The sequence below is a fragment of the Clytia hemisphaerica genome, unplaced genomic scaffold, assembly GCF_902728285.1.
Source record: "Clytia hemisphaerica strain Z4C2 unplaced genomic scaffold, Clytia hemisphaerica genome assembly, whole genome shotgun sequence".
NCBI lineage: Eukaryota > Metazoa > Cnidaria > Hydrozoa > Leptothecata > Clytiidae > Clytia > Clytia hemisphaerica.
The window spans coordinates 423,041-451,033 of record NW_027103603.1 but is presented as its reverse complement, the minus strand read 5'-3'; the positions used below and the strand labels follow the sequence as shown (position 1 = coordinate 451,033).

At 36.6% G+C, this 27,993-nt stretch overlaps 1 protein-coding gene across 2 annotated transcripts; it reads right to left on the bottom strand.

Moving 5' to 3' along the window:
• Positions 1-68: 68 nt before the first annotated feature.
• LOC136802057 (uncharacterized protein PF3D7_1120000-like) lies at positions 69-27,856 on the bottom strand. Of its 2 annotated transcripts, none has more exons than XM_067058765.1 (13): positions 27,767-27,856; positions 27,042-27,249; positions 26,379-26,438; positions 25,938-26,021; positions 25,479-25,571; positions 24,526-24,651; positions 23,466-23,557; positions 22,924-22,984; positions 22,643-22,708; positions 22,278-22,436; positions 20,235-20,291; positions 11,323-11,406; positions 69-596 (listed from the first exon to the last, which is right to left on the bottom strand). In XM_067058765.1, the coding sequence occupies exons 2-13, from the start codon at positions 27,219-27,221 to the stop codon at positions 552-554; spliced, it is 1,107 nt and encodes a 368-aa protein (XP_066914866.1). In that variant the 5' UTR covers positions 27,222-27,249; positions 27,767-27,856; the 3' UTR covers positions 69-551. The 2 variants fall into 2 exon arrangements, 1 of the variants encoding a protein (XP_066914866.1); XR_010845947.1 differs by lacking the exon at positions 69-596 and adding an exon at positions 18,654-18,784.
• Positions 27,857-27,993: the final 137 nt, after the last annotated feature.

The following is a 27,993-nucleotide window of genomic DNA, read 5'->3' as shown; positions in this document are numbered from 1 at the left end:
ATTAAAATTTGATTCAAAAACTTACATCAATTTTAAAAATCAAAAATAAAACTTCTTTTGATTTAATAAATAATCATCTTATAAATATAGCTAGTCAATAAAGTTTCAGTAATAGTAGTATTCCTTAGTCGACCTGTGACAACAATTTCCGGAGGGGAATTCTTTTGGCTCATTCGAAAAAAGGGATCTTTCGAGAGGCGGTAAGCGATTAGGTCTGGGAAATATTTTTATAGGCAAAAGACTGACGTCGCAAGCAAAAAACCCTTTCGGGACACGAAATTTTACGCAAATCTAAAAGCGCAAGCCCTTTTACGTTGAACTGATTTCATTGCAATGCTCTACAAAAAACGTTCGAAACGTCACAATAAGTATTTCGGAGGTCAAAGTGACACGTTCTAAACCTTTGACGTTACTTTTGTCAAGTTAATTAATTCTTTGGTGAAACACGATCAAATTCTAAAGCACAAAAACCAAACCAGTATTGTGAAAAAAGATTTGTCAACACTAGCAATCTCTATGTGCATTTACGTGTTCACAATGGTGAAAAGCCATTAAAATGCAATGTTTGTGGGAAAACTTTTACAACCAACGGAAATCTGAAATACCAAATGAAACACTGAGCTTGCAGAGACGATATGCATACATGATTGGACAACAGAATCAAACATTCTTCAAATCACCAATGTATGGAAACTACAGCTGCTTCTACCAGCAAATACATATGGCTTAATTTGCATTTCTATGTCGAGCTAAAGGATTTGCTCACTGCTAACCCATTATCCGTCGCTCGGGGACATCTGCGTAGTTTAGTCGTTGATCATCGACGCTAGGCGTCGAAAACCCGTTGTTACCCGTCGATGATCAACAGTCAAAAAGTTCATTTTAGCAATCAACACTTAGTCGATGGGTTAGTGTCGGTGAGCAACGCTCTTTTCGAATTTTTTTTTAACCTGTCGTTCACCCGTTGTTCGAATGTCAGTGAACAACGCTTTCCTCAAAACTTTTTCCCTATGTTGTTCACCCGTTGTTCAAGTGTCGGTGAACAGCGCTATTTTCGAAGCTTTTTTTACACTGTTGTTCACTCGTTGTTCGAGCGTCGGTGAACAACAGTCTTTTTAAAAATGATTTTTAGCGTTGTTCACTCGTTGTTTGTGGTGTCGACGAACAACAGGCAATTAAAATTTTTTCCCCACCGTTGTTCATTCGTTGTTTGAATGTTGGTGAGCAACGGGACTTTTTATGGTTGTTTTTTTCACATCATTCGTTCGTCGTTTGACTGTTGTTTGTGAGTAAAGGGTTTTTCCAAAACTCCTTTTCCACTGTGTGTTTTGTTCAAAGTGAGCAATTTTACAAATTTGTTCATTTCACATTTGATTTCAATGGTTTATTGTTCAATGGTAGTTAGAGGGTCTTAGAGGGTGCTTCAATATTTCTCCTTTCTTCAACTTTATAGGGTTATAGTAAACCCGAAGCCCAGTCTTAAATTTCAATCCCACCCGTTTTCTAAATGACTACTAGTGTTTTTGAATTTTCAGGGGTCTTAAATACCGTCATACCGACAAAAATTTTGGTCAAATACCGTAATACCGTCGATAAAGGAAGCCTAATTACCTAATTACTGATACCGGTAGAAAATGATGTAATCCGTAAAACCTTAATCCCGTCGTTTTTTTCTGGTAATACCGATTTACCGGGGAAAAAAAAGCCCCAATATCGTCCTACCGTAAAAGTGAACCCCCCTCCCAAATTAGCAGACACGAACCCTATTCCTCGATGGTCGGCTAAGGAGGTTCCACTGTAGTTACAATTTTCTTTCCGTAATTTAATTTTCGAGGGATTAAGTGTTTTCATCTGGTATTGGAGCATCTCGTAAACAAACTTACATTAAAGGAAGAAATTTTGGCGGGAATTTAACTTGGCGAATGGCCGAAAAAGTGTTTTCAGATTTCAAAAGATTTGAATTTTGTTCCTCCCAAAATTTCTTTCTTTGATATATACGAATACGATTCGTATACCATTGAATGCCGGCCCTTATCGGCTATTTATCGGGCATCTGGCGCAAAATTTTGAAATGTTAGATTTTGAACATCCTGAAGTACGTACGATCCGAAGGGGAGGGTCCTTTGAAAAGCCACACTGGGAAATTTGGCTGAAATTTCGTCCCGGTCCCGGAATATACATGAGCGAAGCAGTTTTGCTATCGTGTATATGTACCTTTAACCCTATTAGCCCCAGGGGGGGGGGTAGAATCTACCACGCTGGAGTTCTTTTGTTTATATCTCGAAGAAAAATTTTTTAAACGACTTGAAACTTTCTGACTTTTAATAAAATCTTATTAAGAGTACTTGTGCAAAATTTTAGGGTCATAGGTTGTCCAGATCAGGTTTTATGACTTTATTGTGAAACATGACATAAAACCCAGCTAAAACCGCATAAAACTCCAAATTTTAAAGTGCTGATAACTTCTAAACTATTAATTCAATCATTTTCAAATTTTGACACGTGATGGGCATTGATAATACAAATTTACAAAATCAAAAGAAAATTTTTAAAAATGATGACGTCATCATTTATGACGTCATCAAATTTTGAAAATTTTACTCATCTTCAGCATAGATTTTAAGAAAAACTCTTCATGGAAATTGCGAAACCGGCAATTATGTTAAACAACAGTCTTTTACCTTTCAGAATCTTTAAACAGAATTGAAATATCTTTATTAGTTCGACTGTAATAGACATTTTTGAACACCATATCTTTGGGCTTTTTTCCGACAGGTGGAAATTTTGTGATGACGTCATCAGTTTTTGAATGATGTATTTTAAAAAAACTAGCTGATGGGCTAAATAACTGATAATGGGCTAATTTTCTGATCTTGATTCTAAAATTGAATGTCTCCTTAAGGGATAATATTTAGAATATACATTAATTGAGTGATTAGATATATAATCTGAGGATCTATAGAATGCGACTATTAGTATTTGGCTCAAAAATCAATTTTTTCTTCATTATGAGCTAATTAGCCTATATGAAACGGGCTAATTTGCTCGAGAATTTGCTTATTCTAGGCTAATTAGGTGATATTCCGAGATGATGGGCTAATTTGAAGTTATCCCTGACTGTCTTATATTTTAATTAGAAAATGAGCTACTTGTCTTGAATATTTGAAGAAAAGTAATTTTTCTTGTAGTTTTATAGAAAGTAAAAGCTGTATCTTTTGAATATTTTATAAAAATTAAACTTTACTTTTCTTGTATTTCAAAACGAAAAAGAATTCATGTCTTGTATTTTTGAAGGAAAATGAATGTTACGTGTCTTGTCATAGTTTCTACCCCCTACATTTAGGGGGGGGTCTTGGGTTTTGATTAGCCAAAAGCAAGGGCGTGTTAAAAGTATGACTTTCCTAAGGGGGTTGCCAGTTAAGGGGGGGGTTGGGTCTTCTTAGATAAGGGGGATCTTCCTTGAATTATGACTCTTGTACAATCGTTCCATTCAACTGATTTTCTAAGGGGGGTGTGAAATTTGAAATGAATTTCCTAAGAGGGGTTAGCACTTAAGGGGGGGGGGGTCTTGACCCCTCTAGAAACTATGCTTGTATTCTTGAAGGAAAATTAAATCTGCATCTCTTGGATATTTGAAAGAAAATGGTTGTTACAAGTATATCCTGTATTTTTAAAAGAACACGAATGTGACGTGTCTTGTATTTTTGAAGGAAAACGAAAATTTATACATTTTATATCTCAAAAAGAAAATGAAGACTGCTTTTTTGTATGAAGGAAAATGAAATCGGCATGTCTTTGTTATTTGAAAGAAAATAATAGAATTTTATGGAAAATTAATGTTGGATATCCTGTATTGTAGAAGGAAAATGAAACCTGCATATCTTCAATATTTGAAAGAAAATGAGTGTTATGTATTTTGGATTTTTAAAGGAAAACGAAGATTACATTTCTTTATTTCAAAAAGAAAATTAAGAAATGCTTTAGTGTCTTATTAAATGAAAAATGAAACTTGCATGTCTTGTATTTTTGAAGGAAAATGAATGTTGCATGTCGAAAATGAAATCTGCATAGCTTGGATATTTGAAAGAAAAGGATTGTTACATGTAAACCTTGTATTTCATGGAAAATGATTGTTGGATATCCAGTACACGTTTTTTTTTTTATTAGAACCTAGTTTATAAGAACATATAGGCTGAAATTCGTCGAAAAATTAAGAACATCTTAAGAACATGCCCAGCCTCAGTTTGGAAAAATGACAAGAAACTACAATTGTTTCCTCTTTTTAAGCAGTTTTAACCGAATTTAGGGGTGGATCTTCAAAATTCGAGAGTCAAATATTGTCCAAATTTTGCCAAATTTAAGTGCTCTTTATTTTGTATCATATTGTCGATTTAGAGTAGTCTGAAAAATTAAGAACGCATTTAAGAACAATTTAGGCTGAAAATTGCTAAAAAAAACATCCAGGCTCAGCCAAATTTTAGGTGTTCTAATAAAAAAAAAACGTGTATTTTAGAAGGAAAAGGGAACCTTCATAATGTTCAATATTTGATAGAAAATCAGTGTTGTGTCTTGTATTTTTAAAGGAAAACAAACATATTTTTATATTTCAAAAAGAAAATTAATAAATGCTTTTTTGTTTTGTTGAATTAAAATGAAACTTGCAAGTTTTGGATTTTTGAAAGAAAATGAAATCTGCATCTGCATCTCTTGTGATTGTTTGAAAGAATGATAGATGTTGAATATCTAATAAGATTATTACATGACCTGTGTATCAAGAAAAATAAACCAGCTGCGCTGGAAGGTCAGCCTAAATTGCTTAATATGATTAGAAAGATATGTTGTTAAATATTGATATGAATTACTAAAACGAGAGTAAAAAAATCATCAAATTTACGTTTGTATACAATATGGATTAACGAAAATATGCCATGTTACAATCTGTATGACAGAATAATTATTCGTCTCTTAATTAGGATAAATATTTAGATAATAAAAATTAGATATACAGATGAACAGCAACAAAAGGCTACATCGACAACAGATTCAAGAAAATAAAAGTCAAGCTGGACAAAAAATCAAAAAAGTTTCAAAAACGAAGATGCTGTAAATCAGTAAAAGTTAAAATGGTGTCATTCTTATTCATCTTAACTCCAGAGAAATAGTTTAGCTTAAACTACATGTTTTTATAATAAGCAATGAAAAATTCAAAATAAGGTTTACACCGACACAAAATACTATTTAAAATTTATTCAATTTAAAGTTTTATGTTTAGCATACCCGGTGTCGTCCCAGAAAGACTGTAATTATTGTACTGTATTTTCCCTAATCTGAGCCTAAATATGCTTAAAAGTGCAATATTTATCTATCAAAAATATTTAATCCATTTATATACATTTATTATTTATCATTATTAGTCCAGAATGTATAGTGTCCGCCATCAAATCACAGTGAAAAAATGCAAGTCTAGAAAAACATAATTTTTGTCAATAATTTGATGAAGAATACTTCAGCCTTTCTGAAATTTACATAGGAGCTGCACTTTAAATATATATACTTGATTAATTTCAATTTACGCTTGATCATAATTATTTCCAAGTCAATACAAAAAGAACAAAATGAAATGCAAGTGTCTGCTTTCAAATCGCAGTGAAAACTTAAGTCTAGAAAAAATCATTTTTACGTCAATAATTTGATGAAGAACTTCGGTCTTTCTCAAATTCGCATAGGAGCGGTACTTTATATACTTGACTTGATCAATTTCCATTTACGCTTTATCATAATTATCTCCAAGTCGGTCCAAAAAAGCAAACGTAACTGCCAGTGAAAAACGCAAGTCTAGAAAAAAATCATTTTTGCGTCAATAATTTGATGAAGAACTTCGTTCTTTCTTAAATTTACATAGGAGCTGTACTTTAATATACTTGATCAATTTCGCGTTTACGCGTTATCAATATTATCTCCAAGTCCAGAAGAACAAGCATATAAAATGTCTAGCTATCAAATCAAAAGAAAACACCAAGTTCGAGAAAACATTATTTTTGTGAATAATCAGATAATTAAGCTGTGAACTGTAATATATATACATTCCATCAAATTCCAGTAATTGTTGGTGGTTATTCTATATTCAATTCCAAAATGAAAAAATATGTTTTCATGCTACAAAATAATGAGGTCTAGCAGGTAAAAAAATAACTCACAATTCAGGAAAAAACTTGAGCAAATAAGTTGAAATCTTCATACTTTAAAGAAAAGAACATCCTTATAATCTAACTCCAGTGTTGTATCTTCCTTAGTTATAAGTTTAAAAGCCACTTCAACAAGATATAATGATTGCATAAATAAAAGCTGGCAAGAGATAAACACCGAACGAACAAAAAGCACCGCCTTGGCAGCCATATTTCCAAAGGAAAGAAGTAGTTATTCTTGTGTATTTTCCAAGGTAAATAAGTAAACATTCTTTGTATTTCCGAAGGAAAAGAGGTAGTTATTCTTTGTATTTTCAAAGGAAAAATGACTTAGGGTTCTTTGTATTTCCAAAGGAATTAAGGTAGTTATTCTTTGTATTTTCCAAGGTAAATAAAGTAAACATTCTTTGTATTTCCAAAGGAAAAGAGGTAGTTATTATTTGTATTTTCCAAGGTAAATAAAGTAAACATTCTTTGTATTTTCAAAGCAAAAAGATATAGTTATTCTTTGTATTTTCCAAGGTAAATAAAGTAAACATTCTTTTGTATTTTCAAAGGAACAGAGGCAGTTATTCTTTGTATTTTCAAAGAAAAAAGGTTTATTAATTTAAGTAATACTGTTGAATCGCGAAATTAAGATACCACTAAATACGAAAAAATTTGTGAATGGTCTGGTCTAACTTGCGAACTTTTCTGGTCGCTAAAATTTCTAACATTAACCCTTTAAGTGCCGATGTCGTATATATACGACATGGGCTATATAGGAGGGCGAAGCCCTCCTGTAATGCCCAGTTTGAGTTAGAAATCGTTATTTTTGGTCGAACTCGTAGGAATTAGATTGTCCTTTATGGTCAAGCAAAAAAAAATTCAAAAGTGAGTCTTTCCAGCGAAATTTTAAGCAAAAAAGTCAAAAAAATGCAAAAAATTGACAAAAATTCACTTTTTTGAGATTCTGACCGTTTTTTGACTATTTTTGGTCAACGAGTGATCCAAGAACCTCCAAATTTGGCCCTGTTTTACTTTATTCTGTCTTCTAGTGAATTGATTTGAAATTTTACCACTGGGCACCTTTTCATCAGTTCAGTCAGGTCCGCGCAGCGGGCCTGACTGCTTTAATTCCCTAACCTACCCCCCCCCCTTGGCCGCCGCCCACCACGCCCTTCCTAAATCGGGCGGCGCCGAAGGCGCCCAAAGAAAGAAGAGACTCTAAGCTATCCAACGAGCTATATACGAGCTTCTTGTTCCTTCTAGATCAGGAGATATAAGCCCTTAAAGTTTGAACTAGCGATTTTTTTAAAAAAACTTAGAAAAAAGACCCTGGCACTCAAAGGGTTAAAGAAAAATTGCAAAATTATTTTTTTTTTTAGATTTCTCATTTTTGGCCTAAACTCACTCAAAAATGCTGAAAAACACCAAAAAAATCACATTTCAAAATTTTTTTTCACTTTGTTTACCCTTAAGTGCCGATGTCGTATATATACGACATGGGCTATATAGGAGGGCGAAGCCCTCCTGTAAGGCCCAGTTTGAGTTAGAAATCGTTATTTTTGGTCGAACTCGTAGGAATAGATTGTCCTTTATGTCAAGCAAAAAAAAAATCAAAAGTGAGTCTTTCCAGCGAAATTTTAAGCAAAAAAGTCAAAAAAATGCAAAAAATTGACAAAAATTCACTTTTTTGAGATTCTGACCGTTTTTTGACTATTTTTGGTCAACGAGTGATCCAAGAACCTCCAAATTTGGCCCTGTTTTACTTTATTCTGTCTTCTAGTGAATTGATTTGAAATTTTACCACTGGGCACCTTTTCATCAGTTCAGTCAGGTCCGCGCAGCGGGCCTGACTGCTTTAATTCCTAACCTACCTACCCCCCCCCCTTGGCCGCCGCCCACCACGCCCTTCCTAAATCGGGCGGCGCCGAAGGCGCCCAAAAGAAAGAAGAGACTCTAAGCTATCCAACGAGCTATATACGAGCTTCTTGTTCCTTCTAGATCAGGAGATATAAGCCCTTAAAGTTTGAACTAGCGATTTTTTAAAAAAAACTTAGAAAAAAGGACCCTGGCACTCAAAGGGTTAAAGAAAAATTGCAAAAATTATTTTTTTTTTTTAGATTTCTCAATTTTTGGCCTAAACTCACTCAAAAATGCTGAAAAACACCAAAAAATCACATTTTCAAATTTTTTTTTTCACTTTGTTTAACCCTTTAAGTGCCGATGTCGTATATATACGACATGGGCTATATAGGAGGGCGAAGCCCTCCTGTAATGCCCAGTTTGAGTTAGAAATCGTTATTTTTGGTCGAACTCGTAGGAATTAGATTGTCCTTTATGGTCAAGCAAAAAAAAATTCAAAAGTGAGTCTTTCCAGCGAAATTTTAAGCAAAAAAGTCAAAAAATGCAAAAAATTGACAAAATTCACTTTTTTGAGATTCTGACCGTTTTTTGACTATTTTTGGTCAACGAGTGATCCAAGAACCTCCAAATTTGGCCCTGTTTTACTTTATTCTGGTCTTCTAGTGAATTGATTTGAAATTTTACCACTGGGCACCTTTTCATCAGTTCAGTCAGGTCCGCGCAGCGGGCCTGACTGCTTTAATTCCCTAACCTACCCCCCCCCCCTTGGCCGCCGCCACCACGCCCTTCCTAAATCGGGCGGCGCCGAAGGCGCCCAAAAGAAAGAAGAGACTCTAAGCTATCCAACGAGCTATATACGAGCTTCTTGTTCCTTCTAGATCAGGAGATATAAGCCCTTAAAGTTTGAACTAGCGATTTTTTAAAAAAAACTTAGAAAAAAGGACCCTGGCACTCAAAGGGTTAAGGTAATAAGGTAATAATAATAATAATACGTTATCAATATTATCAATACCCATGGACAAAACATCCTGATTTCTCCCTCATGGACAAACAAGGACCCTTCTCCAACCCCTGGACAAATGACACGACCGACCCATGGACATTCTCTCCAACAGTCAGGTCTCCCCCATGGACAACACATATGTTCTCTCCCCCATGGACAACATGTCCTCTGCAACATGTCCTCGGGTCTAAGGTCTCCAGAGGTCTCCCCATGGACAACCATGTCCTCATGTTCTCCCCATGGACATATCACCCAACACCCCTAGGACAAATTAGTCTAATTCAACCCATGGACAGCAAAAAATATACCCTTGGACAAATGGTATTTACCCCCTGGACAAATGATATCTATCCCTTGGACAATTGTTTTCTACCCCATGGACAAAGCGAGTCATGAACCCCCTGGACATTATATCCTCCACCCCCCATGACTTTTTCTGGAAGAGCCCATTATTTTGATCGATACCATTATTTCGGTAACACTACTCTTAGGTTCCAAATAAGCTGCGGGGGGTTGGGGGTTGGAAAACTTTAAAGATTTTAATAAACGGGGGGACCTAATTGCCGGGGGGGGGTTGGAAATTGTACTTATGAAAACCCAAAAATAAGGTAAATATAGGCTAAACTCTACTCTACTCTCCCGCAGGTCTTTTTGCCTGGAAAGGATAAACTCTTAGCCTGCAGGTCCACATCAGTTTTTACTGCCAATATATATGAAATCGTGTATAGTTTATATAGTTTTGTATATAGAACCTGACTGATTCCCCTTCTCGTTTGGGATATATTTCCCGTTAAGGCAATAGTCGAACGTGCGCAACGCACTGGGCTCAATTTCAGTGGATTCACATTATTCATAGGCCCAATTGTAGACCCCCAGATATTCACCCAAGGAACAAGTGTGCCAAATTTCAGCCAAATCCAACCAGTTTTGAAGTCTCCAGGCTGCCCCAAAGTTTTAGCCTCGTTTTGGCGGAAAACTCGTCCCATTTCAGCCAAATCCAACCATTTTTGAAGTCTCCAGGCTGCCCTAAAGTTTTTGTGACAGACAGACAGACACACAGACATTGTCAGATTGTAGCTCAACTGAAGTCGAGAATAATTGCGATTTAGATATAGTGTTGTCGATTGACACACCCCCAATAGATCTATCTCTTTAGAAAATATGACAATTTACTAGCGTCGGACATGAACATGTAAACATTCGTTACCCAAACATAATAAAAGTCATTAAAAATATTAAAAGGACACAAGAAAAGGATTAACCCGGTTGAGCAAGTATATTTAACAATGAATTAATAATACCAGAAAAAATAACCTTATCGGCCCTTTTTACGCCGACCCTAATTTAACGCCGGTCCCTTTTTCGCCGGCCCTTATTACGCCACGGCCTAATTTTGGGCTTACGCCAATTAGGGCCGTTAATAACGCCAAAATTTGTAAAAATGGCTACTTATGCTTCAAATTAGTAAATAATGACTAAAATTTACATTAAAATGTCATTTTTCAGCAGAAAATCCCAGCGAAAATCACTGATTTTTAAATATTTCACTGAAGTTTTAATTAAATATGGAGTAAAACAATGGATAATTTTCGTCTTCGAATCATACCTAAAATCCTTTAACTCTTTAGGTGCCACGGTCATTTTTTTCTAAGCTTTTGAAAGAAAATCGCCAGTTCAAACTTTAAAGGCTTCATCAATCATCATCCTTCGACCTAGGTCCGAATGGACCTAGGTCGGAAAAAGGCTTATATTTCCGGATCTAGAACGAGTTAAAAACTTGTTCATAGCTTAGTTGGATAGCTTGGATAGAGTCTCCTCATTGACCAAAAATGGTCAAAAAACGGTCAAAATCTTTAAAAAGTGGATTTTTGTCAAATTTTTGCATTTTTATGACTTTTTAGCCTAAAATTTCGCTGAAAAAACTCACTTTTGATTTTTTTTTGCTTGACCATGAAGCCCAATCCAATTCCTAAAAGTTAAACCAAAAGTGACTATTTCTAACTCAAACTGGGCATTACAGGAGGGCTTCGCCCTCCTACATAACCCATGACCAATATACTCGTCATTGGCACTTAAAGGGTTAAATTCAAGAATAATGATTAAAAATTAACGCCGTTTTTAGGTTAAAATTGCAAAATCTTGGCCCTTTTTACGCCGGCCCGTATTACGCCACGAGCCCAAAAATAACGCCAATAAGGGCCGGTGTAAAAAGGGCCGATAAAGGTAGTATAGAAAAAATAAATGTACCGAAGTTATTGATGATGGAAAATAACTGATTCTCATTACCTTTGTTGACTGTTGCTTTGTCAACACTTCCAACATTTTGGATTCTAATAATGCTTGCTGCTCATTCATCTTGACTTCTTTGTCCTGAAAGTTTGAGAAAAAAAAACAATATCTTTAGTCTTAATCAACTACAATCCTGAGGGGAATATCTTAAAATCATGGGGGTAACGTATGACGTCCTAAAGTACATCATGGGGGAAGGAGGGGCAAACTTTGAACCTAAGTTAAATAAAAATAACGAAACGCCTCGATGGAATTTCAAATTGATTATGTCTCCTGGGAATTCAAAGTAAAAGGAAAATCTATTAACCAAGCCAAATTCTGTTTCATTAACCTTAATACAGACCTGTATTAGGCGATATAGAAGGTCTAAAATTCAATGCATATTATTCACTACAGTCCACGGCCCACAGAATGCAGGTGTTTTTTCTGATCCGAATTCTGACGCATAAGAGTCTAGTTATAAAAACTCTATTTTACAGCCTGAAACCTTTCACCGTAACAAACTTTTTCCGCGGGTTTTTTTCATTTTCACCTTTTTACAATTAAATTTTTTTTTGTTCATGGTGGCGCCTCCTTAGTCAGTATATCACGACCCAATTACTTTCAAAGTGGAGCCGCGGTGTTAAGTTAATGTTTGAATCTGTATATTATAAAAAAAATTTAAAATCAAAACAAAACAAAAATTTTATAATTTATGCAATTTCAGTAAAATTTATTCAATTTAATTTAATTTATTCATGACATCATAATTTATTTTCATTAGCTAATTATTTATACTAATTTATTCATGACATTATAATCTATTTGACCTTTGACCTTGACCTCACTTCTTAGGCTACCATTATGATGAGTCATCATGTTGGAATTGGCATGCCAACATGGTAGACTTATGCATAAAAGGTGTGTCTCAAGTCAGTCTTGCTAATGCCACTAGACAGTAAGCATCATGCAACTTAGTCATTCATAAATTCAACATGCTACCATTGTTCCATGTGGCACTCAGTGAGCACGCATCAGTCTCAGCCTCTGCTCACATTTTGATTTTGGATTTGATTTATTCATGGTTCATTTTGTTTGTTTACACACATTTGACCTTTTCATTTACCTACTGGCATCATTTCACAGCATCCACATTTGGCCAGCTGGTAAGTTTCTTTCACTGACACATCTTAAGTTAAGTTAGGACTTTTTACTTTTGTGACTTAGATATTATTCAACTCAGACATTTTACTTATTTCCTACATAATTATAGATTCACTCATAGACTTAGGCTTATTTTCTTTCATTGTCAAACTTTATACTTACGCTATTTTCATTTTACATTATTTAGTTTGACGGTTTATCAATATCAATACAAATCGTACAAAACTCGCCTGATTAATGCCCGCCAGCACCGGTAACCCCACAGTCAAACAGATCCAATCATCAAGGCGACCAGTCAATCAGACCAATCCGTCATCCATTACTCAGACAATCAGTCATCACTTATCAACATCAAATGTCCTTACGCAGATCGACTAGAAAGACCAAAAGAATATCGGACTACAGTGTATTCAATTCACTCGGAAGGTCATCACTAGACGAATCACCGGAAACATCCGAACAACTACTGGACACATCTTACGAATCACCAGACACATCCGACAAATCACCGGACACATCCGACAAATCACCGGACACATCAGACAAATCACGGACACATCCGACAAATCACCGACACAACCGACAAATCACCGGACACATCTACAATCACACAGACACATCTGATCGAAGTCAAGAGGATACCTCCAACTGAATCATCCAAGCAAGTTGACATCAAACCAAAGGTACCCCATTCAACTCAATCTGATATCGAGCTATCAAGGCACATCATGTCTCCCAAAGCTGAAGTGGAGGCAGAAATACTCATCGAAGAGATCACGGACCTCATCATCGAGAATCCAATTTCATCAGACACCATAGCTGAGAATGACGCTATTGTCACCCAATTGCTAGACTTACGAATTCCATTACGAAACTTCAAAAAACTCTTTAAAACTGAAAATCTGAATAAAGAACTTATTGAAGGTATAGAAAAGACCCTTCAAGACATCAGAGAGTACTTCAAATTAGCTCGTGAATTCAAGCAAGCTGCGACAGCTGCTCAAGTAAAGCAAACTACAGATGCTCAAAAACGACATACCGAATCAATGGAGTTCACTGTGACTGAGATAATACGCTTGTTAACTGAACTTACCACATACTTTCAACAATCACTAGACGACATAACCGATGCTGAGCTAATCGAGATAAAGAATGACAAGTCACACAAAACAGACATCATCAACAAAGTCGTCAAAAAGTATGAACTTATTTTACAAACTGAATTTACAAAAACTGAAACAAAAACTGTAGTTTCAAATATTGGTGTCAATTACAAACTTATGACATCTTTGAAAAGTACCTTTTATGAATCACTGGATAAACAAATCAAAGATCGAGATGTATATAAGCAAAAACTTTTCAACAACTCAAAACTCAACATCACCCTCCACAAGTTCTCTGGTGACGACACAGACGATTTCTACACATTCAAAGACAAATTCAACAAATTGCACCTACACACGACACCAAAACACCTTCTACCAGAACTCTTAAAGAACGACTTCCTTAAAGGACCAGCACTGAGTATGGTCAAGAGCATGAACGACATCGACAACATCTGGAAGCAACTGAAGTTCGCCTACGGAGACGTCAAGATGATGCTATCAAAGAAGATCAAACATGTAGCTTCAATGGAACCATTATCTAAAAGCAAAAATCATGAGTTGGCACATTCACTAAGCCGGCTCATCACCGCCATCAAAGAGATCATCCAACTCGCTGAAATCCATGGTATCGAACAACATCTCTACTACAGTGAAGGCTTACACCACATCTATAGTCTTCTCGGTGAACCAACACTTACAAGATGGCTACGCAAAAGTACAGATGAAGACTTCACACCAAGACAATCATGGTACCATTTTGTCAAGTATCTCGAGCAAGAACAGAAGCTACAACAAACCAAATTGACTGTCACCCAGACGTACCTCGACAAACCCAAACCACCCTGTCCCAGGACTGACAGAGGACCTAACGGCAAAGGCAGATCAGGCTACTACAACAACCCAGACAACAGACTGTGCAATATCTGCGACTCCGAGCCTGGACAAGACAATCACCTTCCATCAAAAGGTCCAGCCGGAAAGCAAATCATCCAATATCACACATGTCACAAATTTGCTGAGTTGAGTCCTGCCAACCGTTATGCTGTTCTCCAAGCAAAAGGATACTGCTATCAATGTCTCTTCCCAGGAGCAAGCATCTCACATGGGCGACACAAAGAAGGCAAATGTCAACGTGACTTCGCATGTCCGCACGCATCACATCAAGACTACCCACGTAAACATATCCTTGTCTGTCACGATCACAAAGACACGGATGCAAACAAGAAGCTCCTCGAGAAATACAAGTCGAAGTACCTGAAGAATCCAAACCTACCACCATTCACAAAGAACATAAGTCTTTCATTCCATTCGTGCTTCAAAACAACGCCTTCAGCAAATCCATCCACTTCACCAGACTATCAATCAACAAGTGACGATGAAGGCATCTACCTACTTCAAAACGTTGTCATCAACCACAAGGTATTCACAATTTTCTTCGACAGTGGTTGCAGTGACTTTATCGTGAAACACAGTGCAATCAAGAAGCTTGGTACGAATGTCACTCAAGAGTCATCAGAGATCACATCAATTGGTGGAGTTGGCACCTCGACACAAACAACACGTGGAACATACAACGTCCAGATACCCATGATGAATGGCCAACTAGCATCCCTCAGAGGCGTGTGTATGGACCAGATCACATCAACCTTTCCACGCTATCCATTGACTGAAGTATTCCAACAAATCTGCAAGACGTACTCAAAAGATCCGTCAACTCTTCCAAAGCCATCAGCCCATGTTGGTGGAGATGTTCATCTGATGCTTGGTATCAAATACAACAGGTATTATCCTAAACTTATATATCAACTACCTTCTGGTCTGGCAATCTATCAATCAGTCTTTCGCAACAGTGATGGAGGTTCAGGCATCATTGGTGGTCCACATCAAATTTTCACCGCCATTCACAATCAATTCTATGGCACCTCTAACATGTCAGGATTCTTCACCCGTCAATACAAAATCTACAAAGATGGAATCAACATCAACCCAGATGCATCTCATCTCTCATTTCCATCCAGAAGTATCAAACGTTTGAAACATCTGAATCAACTGGCTCCGAAATTACTTATCGCTGTGTCAGTTGTCGAAATTGTAAAGATTGCAAGAATTCAGAACACCAACGTGAAATCAGCATCAAGGAGGAAGTTGAACAGAGCATCATTGACGCTTCACTTGACATCAATCTGGACACCCAAACGATAATAGCTAAATTACCCTTTATCGACAGACCATCAAAGCTCGCTCCCAACAAAGACATTGCTTCTCGTATCTATTATCAACAACTGAAGAAACTCGATCGTCCAGAGAACAACAAAGACAAAGCCGACATCCTTGAATCGGAAGCCAAGTTGCAAAAGCTTGGGTACGTTGAGTATGTCGAAAACCTTGCACCCGAGCAACAATCAACACTGAGGGAAACAACCAACCAAAATTTCATTCCATGGCGTGCCGTCTGGAAGGAGAGTTCTGTCAGCACTCCGTGCCGTGTTGTATTTGATGCATCGCATCCAACATCATCTGGTATCAGCCTCAATGACATCCTGGCCAAAGGACAAAACAACTATAACAAACTACAAAATCTTCTCATCCGTTGGTCAACACACCTGATTGGCATCCACACTGACATCCGAAAGATGTACAACACCATTAATCTACATCAAGAGCACTGGCAATTCCAGAGGTACATATGGCAAAAAGACTTGGATCCATCAAAAATCCCTAAAGAAAAAATCATTAAGACGCTCATTTATGGAGTCAGATCATCAGGAAATCAAGCGGAATGTGGTCTGCGATCCATTGGTCAACTCTTCAGCAAGGAGTACCCTGAAGTCAACCGTATCATCAAAGAAGACGTTTACGTTGATGACTGTATCACAGGAGAGTCATCCACCAAAGAAGCATTCAAACGTGCAGATGAACTACAGTCTGTCATCAACAGAGGAAACTTCACTCTCAAAGGCTTCACTTTCTCTGGAATGAAACCAACCGAAGATTTATCAGAAGACGGTTCAAGCATCTCTGTTGGAGGAATGAGATGGTTCCCTGAAACCGACGAACTCACACTCAGTATCTCAGACCTCAATTTCTCCAAGAAGAGGAGGGGAAAGAAATCTTCAAAAGCATCTAACATCATCCCGGACAAGCTAACACGTAGAGATTGTGCATCCAAAGTTGCAGAAATTTTCGATCTGACAGGGAAAATGTCACCAATCGTTGCTTCAATGAAACTCGATCTTCACGAATTAACAGCACGACAACTTGACTGGAATGATATTATTCCTGATGAACTCCGTCAAATGTGGTTGGACAACTTCAAAATGATGAAAGACCTCGGAGAAGTACGTTTCAAACGCGCCATTGTACCAGAAGATGCTCTCAACACAGACATACACACATTGGACTTTGGCGACTCAAGCAAATCATTAATTTGCACCTGCATTTATGCACGATTCCAACGGAAAAATGGTTCATTCTCCTGCCAACTTGTGTTTGCAAGAACACGCACAGTACCAAAAGGACTCTCATTGCCACGTGCTGAACTACTTGCTGCACTTATCAACACTCACACTGGTGAAGTAGTTCGTAGATCATTTGGAACACTACACAAGTCCTCACTCAAATTCACCGATTCACAAATTGCTCTCCATTGGATCTCCAACGATGAAAAGCCACTGAAGTTGTGGGTCAGAAACCGTGTGGTAGAGATCAACCGTTTCAAATCAAAAGAAGACTGGTTCTACATACCAACAAACAACATGATTGCTGATCTTGGAACCAGACGTGGTGCAACCATTGCTGATGTCAGCCAAGACTCAAAGTGGATGAACGGTATGGACTGGATGAGACTTCCATCATCGGAATTTCCAATCAAATCTGCTCAAGACCTGAAAGTAACTGACTCGGACATCAAAGAAATCGACAAAGAGAGGACAATTCTTGTTCATCATGCTTCAACTACACCTGATCCAATTCAACTTGCAAAACAGAGGTATCAATTCTCCAAATATCTGATCGACCCTAACCATCGTAGATTTTCAATCACTGTTCGCATCCTGGCATATGTTATTCGATTTTGCAAAAGTTTCATATCAAAATGGAAACAAAAGAAAACGTTGATTGTCCAAACTTCTAAACCACTCATCCTATCAAATGAAGAAATCATCAGAGCTGAAAAGTATTTCTATCAAAAGGGCACAATGGAAGTACAACATTTTCTACCAAAATCAAAGTATGACAAAATCTCACAAATCAAGGACGACATTCTGATGTACACGGGCAGAATCTTGCCAACAACACAAGTTTCTGTCGTTGGACGTTACACTGACACCATGAAAGACCTTACATCAACGACATTTATGGTTCCAATCCTAGACAACAACTCACCAATTGCTTACAGCATTGCTTCAGAAGTTCATTGGCACGATCCAAACACTCAGCATTGTGGCATCGAAACAACTCTACGACACGTTTTAAAGAAATGCTTCATCATCAATGGCCGAAATCTCATGAAAAGGATCAAACGCTCATGTCAAAGATGTAGATTTCTGGAAAAACGCACCGTTCAAATGGCAATGGGACCCATTCCAATCTTCAATTTGACAATCGCACCATCATTCTATTTCACTCAAATGGATTTATCTGGTCCTTACTCATCTTATTCACCGCACCATAAACGTACCACTGTCAAAGTATGGTTGATTGTGTTTTGCTGCTGTTCAACAAGTGCAGTGAAGATCAAGACAATGGATGATTACTCAACAACAGCCTTCATCCAAGCCATTACACGCTTTGCTGCAGATCATGGATTCCCAAAACGACTAATGTGTGATGAAGGAAGCCAATTGGTTAAAGGCTGCAAAGAAATGAATGTCAACCTACTTGATTTGCAGCACCATCTCAGCAAGACGAAAGTCGATTTCCAAGTATGCCCCGTTCAAGGACATAATATGAATGGGAAAGTTGAACGGAAGATACAAGAAATAAACAATTCCATCAGTAAATCACTCAACAACCAAAGATTATCTATTCTCCAATGGGAGACATTAACAGCTTCAATTGCTAACCAAATCAACAACTTACCCTTGGCTATTGGAGATGTCACCGGAGATTTCGAATGCCTAGACCTCATTACACCAAATCGATTAATGCTAGGCAGAAACAACGACAGAGCAATCGACGGGCTCATACTCTGCGATCATCCCACCAAGATCCTGAAGGATAACGAAAAGGTATTCGATACATGGTTTGACGTTTGGCTCACCGTACATGTTCCAAAATTGGTCAAGCAAACGAAATGGTACGTAAGCGATCAAATTAGTGTTGGAGACATTGTTTTGTTCATTAAACATGAATCATCATTATCAAACAAATATACATACGGTTTGGTAAAGGAATTGGAGTTTGGAGATGACTTGTTGCCAAGAAAGGCAAAATTGTATATAGAAACGAAAATGAAACTGTTATGCGCGAAACCCATCGTGCTGTACGTGGACTGGTAATAATTCATCATGTAGATGAATGTGATTATTTACATGAACTTGGCATACTAGCCAAAAATATAGACTTCGCTTCCAAAGTTTAATTTTCATTTGGGGGAGTGTTAAGTTAATGTTTGAATCTGTATATATAAAAAAAATTTAAAATCAAAACAAAACAAAAATTTTATAATTTATGCAATTTCAGTAAAATTTATTCAATTTAATTTAATTTATTCATGACATCATAATTTATTTTCATTAGCTAATTATTTATACTAATTTATTCATGACATTATAATCTATTTGACCTTTGACCTTGACCTCACTTCTTAGGCTACCATTATGATGAGTCATCATGTTGGAATTGGCATGCCAACATGGTAGACTTATGCATAAAAGGTGTGTCTCAAGTCAGTCTTGCTAATGCCACTAGACAGTAAGCATCATGCAACTTAGTCATTCATAAATTCAACATGGCTACCATTGTTCCATGTGGCACTCAGTGAGCACGCATTCAGTCTCAGCCTCTGCTCACATTTTGATTTTGGATTTGATTTATTCATGGTTCATTTTGTTTGTTTACACACATTTGACCTTTTCATTTACCTACTGGCATCATTTCACAGCATCCACATTTGGCCAGCTGGTAAGTTTCTTTCACTGACACATCTTAAGTTAAGTTAGGACTTTTTACTTTTGTGACTTAGATATTATTCAACTCAGACATTTTACTTATTTCCTACATAATTATAGATTCACTCATAGACTTAGGCTTATTTTCTTTCATTGTCAAACTTTATACTTACGCTATTTTCATTTTACATTATTTAGTTTGACGGTTTATCAATATCAATACAAATCGTACAAAACTCGCCTGATTAATGCCCGCCAGCACCGGTAACCCCACAGGAACGGTAACCCCAATGCAGGTGTTTTTTCTGATCCGAATTCTGACGCATAAGAGTCTAGTTATAAAAACTCTATTTTACAGCCTGAAACCTTTCACCGTAACAAACTTTTTCCGCGGGTTTTTTTCATTTTCACCTTTTTACAATTAAATTTTTTTTTGTTCATGGTGGCGCCTCCTTAGTCAGTATATCACGACCCAATTACTTTCAAAGTGGAGCCGCGGCCCCTGCTGTTTCAATACGATCCATGACATTCGACGGTTAAATATTCTAACCTGAAGTTGAGATTCCAAATCTTCTACTCGCCTCGTTATATCACTTGTATCAAAGACCTAAAGATTAGTAAGAATATTTTAATCAATAATTGAAACTAGAATGCTGAACCCCTCACGATTTGTTAACACGTTTTCACTCGAGCTGTATCCAATCAGGGGGGGGTACATGTTCAGTGTAGTAACCCATGGGGTAATAACCTGATTTTCGGTAATTTTTAAAAAATTTGGGACCACCACCCTTTTTTAGTACATGGTACTAGTTTTTTCTGGGATTTTTTTTAGGGGACCACCCCTTTTACTACCATGTAGTAGCTATTACCACCAATTCGAATCCTTATACCACCCTTTAGTAACTTGTAGTAGATATCACCGCCCATATAAATCCCTATACCACCCTTTCAGTAACCTGTAGTAGCTAGCACCACCCATTTCAATCCTCATACCACCCTTTTAATACGCTGCAGGAAACTAACCACCATTTCTGGTTCTTTTGAAAAAGTACTGATAAGCAATAACAAATACAGTCATTGATACTAACCATGATTTTTTTCTAAAATTTTGGGATAGAAAAGCTTTCGCTGGCTCCTTGAACCTATTTACCGTATTACTTCGAATAAACGCCCGGGTTGTTTATTTAATATTTAAGAGGGGCGTTTAAAAGAAGGGGGCGTTTTTTTAATTATTTTAGTTTAAAGTCTAATATTTATAGCAACTATGCCCTTTCTTTGTTTTAGTTCTTTATCAGAATTTTAGTGCAAAACTTCTTTGGTTCAACGATTAAAATTGCATCAAAAACTGCTCTGGTTACAAGAAATGACTAAAATCTGTATTGAAAGTCACAAGTTTCTAATAAACGCCCCTCCACTAGAGAGGGCGTTCATTCCAAGGGGGCATTTATTTGAGGGGGCGTTTATTAAATAATTTTTCTTTTAGGAGGGGCGTTTATTCGAGGGGACGTTTATTCGAGGGGACGTTTATTCGAAGTAATACGGTAAACCTAGTAAAAATCATTTCTTGAGTTAATGACTATTTTATGTTTTGAATAAGTAAGTCCTTCAATAACTTTAAACGTCACGGCGAAATCCGCACTGATTTATGTAAACATTCGAAATTGAAATTTCTAAACATAACAAAAAGAAAGAAAGAGAAAAATAAACAAAGAAAGAGAAGAAAAAAAGATTTTAGTTATGGCACATGCAGTACAGTGCAGTACGATAATACAACTTTCAGTTTTTCGATTTGGTTTGATCAAATCTAGCTGAATATACTACATTACTATCCTTTAAAATTAAAGTTTACTTTGGTACCACCCAATTTAGTACATGGTAGTAATTTTTTTAGGGATTTTTTTTAGGAGACCACCCTTTTTACTACCATGTACTAAATGGAAATAACTTCGAAAAACCACCACCCCACCGGCCATGGGTCACTACACTGAACATGTACCCCCCCCCCCTGATCCAATTGTCAAGGGGATGGTGCACGGACAATATTAAATCCCTGTCCTAAAGATTAGTTAAAATATTGTGATCAGTAATCAATTGAAACTAGGATGCTTACCTTTCACGAGAAAGTGAAGGTTCTAGATACAACCGCATCGACGAAAAGATTTTGAAAGGCAAAATCATTTACTTTTGACGTTAGTTTTTTAAACCCACAAGAAGAATGAGTTAAAAGCACACACATATCTTTCGCACTATTCATAACAAAACAACATATCCTTATTTAATCTCTCACGATTTGTTAACACGTTTTCACTCGAGCTGTACCCCATTGTCAAGGGGATGGTGTACAGACAGTTTTAAATCCCTGTCTTTACAGTGACTTTATGAAAATAAACGGGGATGACGAAGGAAGTGGATAGCAAAGGAGTTGAGAAAATACATTCAGGTTAAAGTTTGGAAAGACAAGTCTTTTCATCTTGGTGTACGGATTTGGTTTCAATGGACATTTGAATTAGGTTTCACCGAAAGTTATCCACAAAAAACATCTTAAAATACCATATCATGAAAAATGGGCAATAGATAACGTCAAATGGCATACCGTTAACGAGTTCTTTAAATTCTCTTTCAATTGAATATTTTCATGACGTAATTGTTGCACACGATTTTGTAGATGACGTAATAATTTGTTGGAAATGGAGGTTGTAGGTGATGAGTTGTTGGCGGAAGGTGATTGTGAAAGGTCCAGGGAAGATTGCGTCTGAAAATAAAGGATACAATGAACAATGTACAATGAACCGAAATATTTAAAATCATATATCATCCCTGTCTCATTGACTTGGCAGAAATGAATGAGTGAATAATGCATAAAAATCTTCTCATAAATGTTATCTCATTGCGATTTTTTGCAGCTATAATATTTTTTGCGACAAAGCTTTGGGAGGGAACTTGAAGAATTTCATTTACCTTCAATTTTTCTTGGATGGATATAGTGTATGATCTAAAGTCATCGAAGTTTTCCTTGAAGGTTTTCTGAAATAAGAAATTTCTGAAATCGATTAATTAGTTACATCGATATCAATTTTCAGTCAATTTTCAACAGTCTTTCAAACCCAACGGAAGTAAGACAAAAAGTCGACAGTTTGAATTAGTGCTAGCAAAATTCAGTCTTCAGTTTATTCGACGGATCAAACGTAAAATATTCTATCGAAAGAAGAAGAGAGGGAGAAAGAGAGGATAGAAGTTACCATTGCATTCACCAAGATATTCGTCTGTTCGTTGTCCCCTGGTGAAGATGAACAAGTTAACCTGTGAAACGAAAGAAGAGTTGGAATATCACGTACCTCTGTATATCAAAGAACCGTCAAGACCTAACACATAAAGAGCGACATGCTCCTCTGCCTACGGGTAGATACCAAATTGCAAACTTAATAAAGTTTATACACGTGAAAAACAAGCATTTCTGTCCAACTATTTTCAATCAGTAGATTTGGGTGGCAGAATAGGTGTATTTCATGACTGGCCAGATTAATTTAGCCAGCATCTCAAAACCAGAAAATCATTTGAGATTTGGGTGGCAGAGCAGCATATGCATTTCGTCCTTATCAGGACTCGTCAGCACTGCATACTGCGTATATATACACATGTATATTTGAGAAATTTTGATGAAGAATTTAGATTTTTGTGTTCTGTTTATTTAGTTTGAAGGCGAGTGAAAGAGCAAAAGTTTTGAGGTCACATGAGTTTACTTCCACGGTGAAGGTGACAAATAAAATCATATTACTTACACTTTGGTGACTTCGGTGATGACCCTTTGATGACCGACATTTTTGTACATTCTTCGAAAAGTTCGATCGCCAAACTTTTGAATAGCTTCTGGTGCTGAAAATGTAGCGCAAGAAGAATTTTGTCAGTCTATGTGGATTATTATAGGCTAGACAAATTTTATAGCAGATTGATAGAAAATGACTTAAATTAAAATCATTCATATATTTAAATGTGCTTCAAAAAGATCAAAAAACGTCCTCTTGTGCTTATTTGTAGGGAGGTGGATGTTAATTTTCATTTTTTCGATTTTTTCAACCCAAAAACACTTTATAATGACACACCCCTCCATTTTAATGACTTTTTGCCAAAAAAATATAAAAAACCTTCAAATTTCAACATATCCTAGGGAAATTCACTAAAATCAATCCAATAACACGTAATTATGACCCCCATTTTTCTTCAAAAGTTTCACCTCCCTCGCTTAGTCTACCCCACTCCCTACAATTAAGCACAGAAGAGTGTAAGGAACAAATCTCGAACAGAATCCACATAACTTCAACTTAACAGATTCTAGAAATAATATAATACAATCATTTTACTTTAAAAGTATATGGAAAATTCGGGCTGAGGTTTATCATACTTAGCAAACTTCTTTTTCGAAAAATGCTTTAATTATGAAAGTTTTTTCAAAACATCGTCAAATTTGGTTGATTTTCGTTTTCACTTCAGCTTGTCTACACATCATACTTTTACGCTTTACAGCGCTTTATATTAACGAACACTTGTTCGATGTGTAAAAATATTCGCTGTCTACATCCCTGTCTCATTGATCATTGATCTCATTTTCAAAACAAAATTTGAATAATATATTTTTCCCAGTTTCGCGCTATGCTTAGAATTATGCTTCTTTTTTGCAAATTTAAGCCTCAGTATACTGATAAACGATATCCTTTGTGAACTTGAAATTGATAAAGACAACCGTCGAAACGTCGCACACACTACTGTGTTTTTAATGTTCATCTTTAATTTTTGACACAAATGTACATTGAATTTTACGTTGAATTTAAAAAAAGTGTATCTACCTGGTTGAGTTGAAATTTGACATTTTCGAGATTACGGTGTATATCATCAACATTCCGAAGGTCTTGTTGTAACTGTTTGTTTTTCTGGACCTCTCTCATCAATTGTGTTCGTAGAGTTGTGATCTCCTAGAAGTATGAGACGTTACAGAAATCAAAATATTCTATACAGCAGGGATATTAGAGACTCTGAGACTTTGAAGCTATGGAAATTTAGAGGTCTAGTGGTCTCCTAAGTGGGAGATATTTCAGATATTGTAGTTTTCTATACAACAGGAAATATGGAGTGGGCACGAGTCTAGTGGTACAGTGGAGACTTACTTCCTAATCTATATATTTAGCTAAGGATTTTAAGAATTTAGAAGTCTATATCGCTAAAAACACGTTCATTGAAATAAAGACAGCATTCAATTCAAAAGTTCCTAATCTATTACAATACACACTTCTAAAAAGATAATTGGCCTCTCTTGCCCCTCTCCGGTAATACGGCAATAACATCATTTCATTAAAGCTGGAGAAAGAGAACGTTTGGCTCCAGAATGTAAGATATCCTCAATACTGTCTCTTAATGCTATTAAAACGAATCTGGCTCTTGGCAATTTATTTCCTAGTTATAGGATAGAGTCGACATTTTACGCGGATAGCCCAGTAATCTAGGACTTTTAGACAGTCTTTCTATTGTTTTCACGGGGTCCACGGTCAACCGGCTCTGCTATCTTTGAACTGAACGGAACATTGGAAGAAGCGGGGAGCCGCAGGGAGCCGCGAACCCCTGGTTTGAGACGCGGACTCGCTAGACCACTTGGCCATCACTCCTAGTGAAAGAGCATACAATTCATCTCATAAAGAATTAGAATAGATACCCCTGTTGCAACTTTAACATAAGGCATTTAATACTGTCTAACTTTGATTGTTCCCTTTCATCTAAAAACCATCGATAATATCAAAATTCTTACGGGATTAGTATAGACGTCGTTCTGAACGTTTTTCATTTCGTTCTTCAAAAATTCGTTTTGTTGTTTCAATTCAGCTATTTCTTCTTCTTTGGCCTAACATATAAAAAAGCGAAATAATGAAGCAGATTATACTAAGTGTTTTGGATTTTGATGACAAGACGTACCCAAGGAAAAAGGGAGACTACATATCATACAAAGGAAACAAGTCTACTCTTTCAACTTATATTCGTAAATTTTTTTATACATGTGAAGAAAATAAAAATTTCTGTCCAACTATATTCACTCGGGAGATTTGGGTGGCAGAGCAGCATGCATTTCGTCCTTATTGGGACTCATCAGCACTGCGTACTGCACCCTGGCTGGCCAGATCGATTTAGCCAACATCTCTAAACCACAAAATCACTTGTGGTTCAAACTAAGAGAAAAAGTGAACAGAAGGGTTTTCAAACAAGACCTTACTATCATTGAAATATCACGTTGTTCTTTCATTTCTTTGAATTGTGATTCAAACTCTTTGATCTTTGATAATTGTTTGTAAAAAGCCTGTTAGCGAAAATAAACACACCGTAATTAAAGAATAGGGAAGACAACAAAAATGCTCATGTTTAATGACGATCGTTATATAAAGAAAGGTCGTCCCGTGAAAACTTTGGTGGATCAAGTCTTGAAAACAAAAACATGAATAGGTTTTGTGCAATTACCATGAGCAAGAAATTAGGGAGGTCTGGTATGGAATTAGTCTCTCGCAAACATTAGAGATTGTTCCGTCCAGGCCAAACCTACGACGTAGGCGGTCGTAAAATATCATTATAATTATAAGGGTCGAAAAGAAAATTTGAACTATGCAGATAATTTTAAAGAAATATATAACTTCAATTCTAAAAGAGAAATGAAATCTACCTTTTCCAGGTCTGATACACGATTTTCCAATTGACTTTTCTTCGATCGCAAATTTTTGACCTGTATAATTGATGCATTACAAGATTAAATCAAGGAAAACGAAATAACCTGGTTTGTTATATTGGAGGTGATCTATAGAAACACGCCATATATACGTAAGTTTCCGACCCAACTTGAAGGAAACCCAGAGGCTCTCTTTTCTTTAGGACTATCCGAAGGTAGGGGAGGGAGCCACTCTCATTTTCCTGGGTCTGTGTCTCTAGCTGCTGAGCATCAAGTAAAAGAGGTACCAAATGCAATCTTGGAAATCTTTAGTGTGACCTAGCCCGCAGACTTGCGTACAATAGCTGAATGATATAACTTCACGTTACGGCACAAACAGACGTGACCCTATATTCAATTAAGATTTCGAAAAACGGCTTCTAGTAGAAATTTGATGCAATATATTTAGATCGTATATATTGGACGGAGGATCGAGACAAAAATACGATATAGATGCTAGAAATCATTTAGATCGTATTTAAAATCTTTGCAAGATTTAATTTTGCGAGCCAAAAGATTTGCGAATCAAAAATCAGCGTTTTAAAAAAGTTTCGCGTAAGTAATCTCACGTGATTTAATCTCGCGAAAATAATCTGATCAAAGCAAATTAACCACAACTACCTCTGTATTTAAATTGGATCTGTTTTCAGTCTCCTTGTGTTGCATGCGGACGATTTGTTGTGATTTTTCATTCAATATTTCTTGCAGTTGTAAACAAAGATGTTCTTTCTTGGAAAGTGATTCTTTCAGCTGTTCGTTCTCTTCTTGTATCAAGTTTTTCTCTTTTGTGGCGGAGGACATGAAGAGTGCTGATTTGTCGCTCAGTTCTCTAGTACATATAGTTAGCACATTTTACAATGGAGTAAAAGCTAAGCAAATACTTTAATTTGAGTATCATGATGTGTAAAAGACTTTTTCTGGCAAAAGGTTTTCGAATCAATGGTTGTCATTCAGTTTTTGATCATTGCTAAAGACATAAACCTATAGGATGGCTCTTCTCTGTTCCTGGTTACTCTCAGGTGCCTAATAAGCGTCCCCCGCCCATTAATTTTCGAAAATTTTCCACTCAAGACATTTTTATTCGAACAATCACCCCCCCCCTTAATAATTTTTGGGAAAAAGTTCCCTCTTTTGCCCTAATTCTGCTATATTAGCGTCCTTTTCAAAATTTTCCACCCAGTACATTTTTTTCCAACCCAACTTCAGCCCCCCCCCCCGCTTATTCCAAACCCCCTACCTAGCCCCGAGAGTAACAATTATTTTTGGTCTCAATGGTCTATTTTTCAGAGACATTTCAATTTAATTTCGACCACTTGAAACTTTATATGTATCCAATAATTGTTTACCTCGCTTAGTGTTAAGATTTCCTGGCTTTTCTTCATTTCCAAATTGGCTAACTCATCTTTGAGAAAGGTGACCTCATTTTGTAAACTATTGTCCAGTGAGCTCTGAAAGTAAATAATCATAGCAAAGAGTGTATTTACACTGAAATACTTTGGTTGGACAAAAACTCCTTGAAAAAGACTCCAGTTGTAATATTTTGGTCAAATTCACCCTTTTCAGAAGACAAATA

Coding starts and splice junctions, on each gene's coding strand:
- LOC136802057 (XM_067058765.1), bottom strand. CDS start 27,221: ATGTCCTCCGCCACAAAAGAGAAAAACTTGATACAAGAAGAGAACGAA. Junction 26,439..27,041: donor GATCCAATTTAAATACAGAG/GTAGTTGTGGTT, acceptor TCAATTATACAG/GTCAAAAATTTGCGATCGAA. Junction 20,292..22,277: donor ATTTAAAGAACTCGTTAACG/GTATGCCATTTG, acceptor ACTAATCTTTAG/GTCTTTGATACAAGTGATAT.